Genomic DNA, 3,040 nt, shown 5'->3' with positions numbered 1-3,040 from the left:
CTGGGGATGGGGAGCTCACCCCAGAGAAGGAACCGGAAAGGTGGGCCTGAGGTCCATGTCCTGAGCACTGAGGCCCACAGCTCAGGCCTGGGGGTTCACCCTATCCTCGTTGTCTGCCTGGGGTCAGGGCTCCCAGGAAGGCCAGGGGACGGCATCTGGGATGGGGGTGGGCCTGGGTGGGAACATGGGCAGACCCCACCAAGAGTAAGGGCATGGAGGTGGCAGGTGGGCCAGCCAAGGGGACCTGGGCTCCCTCCCACCAGGAAAGCCCAGGGGCATGGGTCTGCACCCCTCCCCGCACCCTGCCTCCCCCAGCCCCGTGCAGGTGAGGACAGCAGCCCAGCCTTTAGACAACAGAGTTTATTTCAGACTCAGCCTCCACTCAGGGCCGGGGTGCCGTGGCCACAGGCCGGGTGAGGGCACAGCATGTCCCCACAGCGCCCAGCCGCCACTTCCGGGAGCCTGCCTGCCGCCACCGCCCAAGGGCCGCCGGGAGCAGACGTGCTCAGGAGGTGCTGCACAGCGGGCTCCCTGCAGGCACGAGGGGTGGCTCTACTCTACCCGTTATTGCATTTATACGCTTGTTAGACGGAGGACGCTGGGCGCAGGCAGGAGGGGCAGCTGTGGGGGCTGGCAGGCACAGCTGTGGGGGGTTCCTCCCAGGCTCTCAACCACCCCCATAATTGCCATGACCCCCGCCTCAGGGCCCCCTGGGGCATAAGCTGGGAAAGCTGAGCTGTGGGCAGGCCCTCCCAGACCAACCTGCAGGGCTTTCCACCTGCCAGGGCGCGAGCAGGTGGGGGTGGCTGCCACCTCCAGTCACCCGCGGCATCAGGCCCAGGCAGACCGCCGGCCGCGCATGAAGAGCAGGGCAGGGGCTGAAATGTCACCGTTAGTGTCCCCGCGAGGCTGGCCTGCTCACCTCATGCCCTTTCCCCCAGCACATGAGACCAGCCCTGAGGCTCCTTGGGATGTCCCTGCAGGAGGCCCACGACCTCTGGGGCCTCTCAGGACACATCCGGAAAGACACACCCAGCAGGCAGGACGGCGGTGCAGCGTCCGTGCCTCCTTCGGCCCCTGCTGCCCGATGCCGTGGCTCCCCCCATCCTGCCCTGTGAACCCCAGAGTGGGTCCCCACTGCCCTGGAGTCGGGAGGGCGGCGTGCTGCAGTGCGCTGAGGCGGGCAGGGCATCCTCCGCGCGGTGGGCCGGTCTGTTCCCCGCGGTGTGTGAGGGCGAGTACGTGTGCACATGTGTGTATATACTGTGTATGTGCGTGTGGATAGATAGGGATGAGTGCCGCATGCATTAGCTTCCCCAGGTCTGTACAGGAAGTGGTTCCGGACCCACCTGGGTACCAGGCATCATTTTTTCCGGGCCAGGAAGGCCACACCAAGAATCAGGGCCACGGCTGCCACAGCCACACCCCCAGCCACCAGCAGGGGGGTCAAGTTCTCGCAAGGCCAGGGACCTTGGCCCCCAGGGGCCCCACTGGTGGCCTCGTCCTCTTCAGCCCCATCCCCAGGGCCCTTGGGCTCCGGGGTTGCATCGGGACTGCTCGGGGCCGTTGGGACCGTGGGGGTGGGCTTCAGGTTGCTGTGGTTGTTGAGAAGGGCAGGGTCTGCCTTGGCTGGGGTCTTCTTGGCAGGGACCTGGGCGGGGGCCACCGGCTGCTCCTGCTTCTCTGCTTGGGCCTCCTTCTTCACAGGCTTGGTCAGGGGGGCTTTCCCATCAGCAGCCGGGGGGGCCTTGGCCTCAGCAGTGGCCTGGGGCACCTTGGTGTCGGGCTTGGGGCTGGCCGACTTCCCTCTGGACTCCATGGTGGGCGGTGCGAGCAGCCAGGCAGAGCGAAGTGGGACAGGCAAGGGTCTGGACACAGTGGCTCAGGACAGCTCACCCCCGGGCATTACATGCACCTGGAGGGAGACGCAGTGAGGCCATGGAGAAAGAAGCTGCCCCCTCCTGTCCACCCCGGCCCCTGGCCCAGTTCTCTGGACTTCCCAGGAGCCCCAGCTCAGGGCCCCCCTGCGAGCCTCAGAAGCTTCTCTTCCAAGGCCTGGCTTCCATGTGTCCCCAACTGCCCCCTGAGAAGCCCCTCCAGCCAGAGGCAGTAGCTGTGGTCTTGCACAGGTGGGAGGTGGAGGCAGGGAGGCGCAACGAGACCAGCCAGAGGCCTCCATTCCCTCATCTTGTCTGTGTCCATCCCACCAGTCTGGGGCGGGGAAGTGAGAAGCTGGCCCTAAGAGCTGGAAGGGAGAGTGTCCTGTAAAGTGGGTGGGCAGAGCCACAGTGGGCAGAGCTGTCCCTTCTCAGGAGGGAAGTGTCCCCAGAGGATGCCGAGGCTCCTGACCCACCACCCGGCCAGGGCCCAGGTGGGAGACAGGCAGGGCAGGGTGGGAAGCCAGGGTCTGGGCTTTCAGGTGGTGTCAGGTGGGAGTGGGACTGAGGCCAGCAGGATTTCAAGGACCCGGTTGTGACAAAACTATGGTGTCCCCCCAGGAGGCTGGAGAAGCACGCAGACAGGGACAGGCCTGTGCCTCCCAGCCGGCCATCTGCCCTTCCCAAGGCTGGCGCCCATTCCCCAGCACCTCCTTGCCTTCACCTGGCGCAAGGACAGAGCCCTCACCAGGGCCAAGGCTGTGTTCTCCAGGGACAGGACTAGCGGCTGGGCAGAAGCTTAGGGTCGCACGTCTCCTGTCTGGGCCTGCAAGGTGGGGTGGGGGTTGGGATGGCATTCCGGGCAGTAGGAAAGGCCCCACCCATGTTCCATGTCTCCAGAGGGGGCGGGGAGACCTCTGGGGCCTAACCGCCCTGAGCCCCAGCTGGCCTCCTGGGAGACCGAGAGGCCACCTGTCTGCTCTGCTAGGGAAGGACGAGGGGTCTCCCGCCCACAGGGAGAGGGAGCCGGTTTGGGAGGCTGCAGTTCAGGTCCCTCCCCAGCTGCACTGACCACACTGGGGTCACCTGAAGGTCGCAGCTTAGGGGTTGTCCCGGAGAAAGGCCCGAGAAAGGCCCGGCTAGCCGCTGCCTCACTTGCCAGC

General features: G+C 66.1%; 1 protein-coding gene across 4 annotated transcripts in view; it reads right to left on the bottom strand.

The window, feature by feature from the left end:
- Positions 1-345: 345 nt before the first annotated feature.
- Positions 346-3,040, bottom strand: part of CEND1 (cell cycle exit and neuronal differentiation 1) — an 8,511-nt gene continuing 5,816 nt past the window's right edge. For 2 of the 4 annotated variants that reach the window (XM_006164421.2, XM_006164422.3), the window contains exon 2: positions 346-1,915. In XM_006164421.2, the coding sequence (XP_006164483.1) occupies positions 1,364-1,819 (456 nt within the window). In that variant the 5' untranslated portion in view covers positions 1,820-1,915 and the 3' untranslated portion in view covers positions 346-1,363. Of the gene's footprint in view, positions 1,916-2,601; positions 2,704-3,040 lie in introns of those variants that run through there. The other 2 variants (XM_006164424.3, XM_006164423.2) reach the window with 2 other exon arrangements.

Source organism: Tupaia chinensis, unplaced genomic scaffold (genome assembly GCF_000334495.1).
Source record: "Tupaia chinensis unplaced genomic scaffold, TupChi_1.0 Scaffold143624_1, whole genome shotgun sequence".
NCBI classification, from domain to species: Eukaryota; Metazoa; Chordata; class Mammalia; order Scandentia; family Tupaiidae; genus Tupaia; species Tupaia belangeri.
The sequence above is the reverse complement of the archived record's forward strand: the minus strand, read 5'-3'. Positions and strand labels throughout refer to the sequence as shown.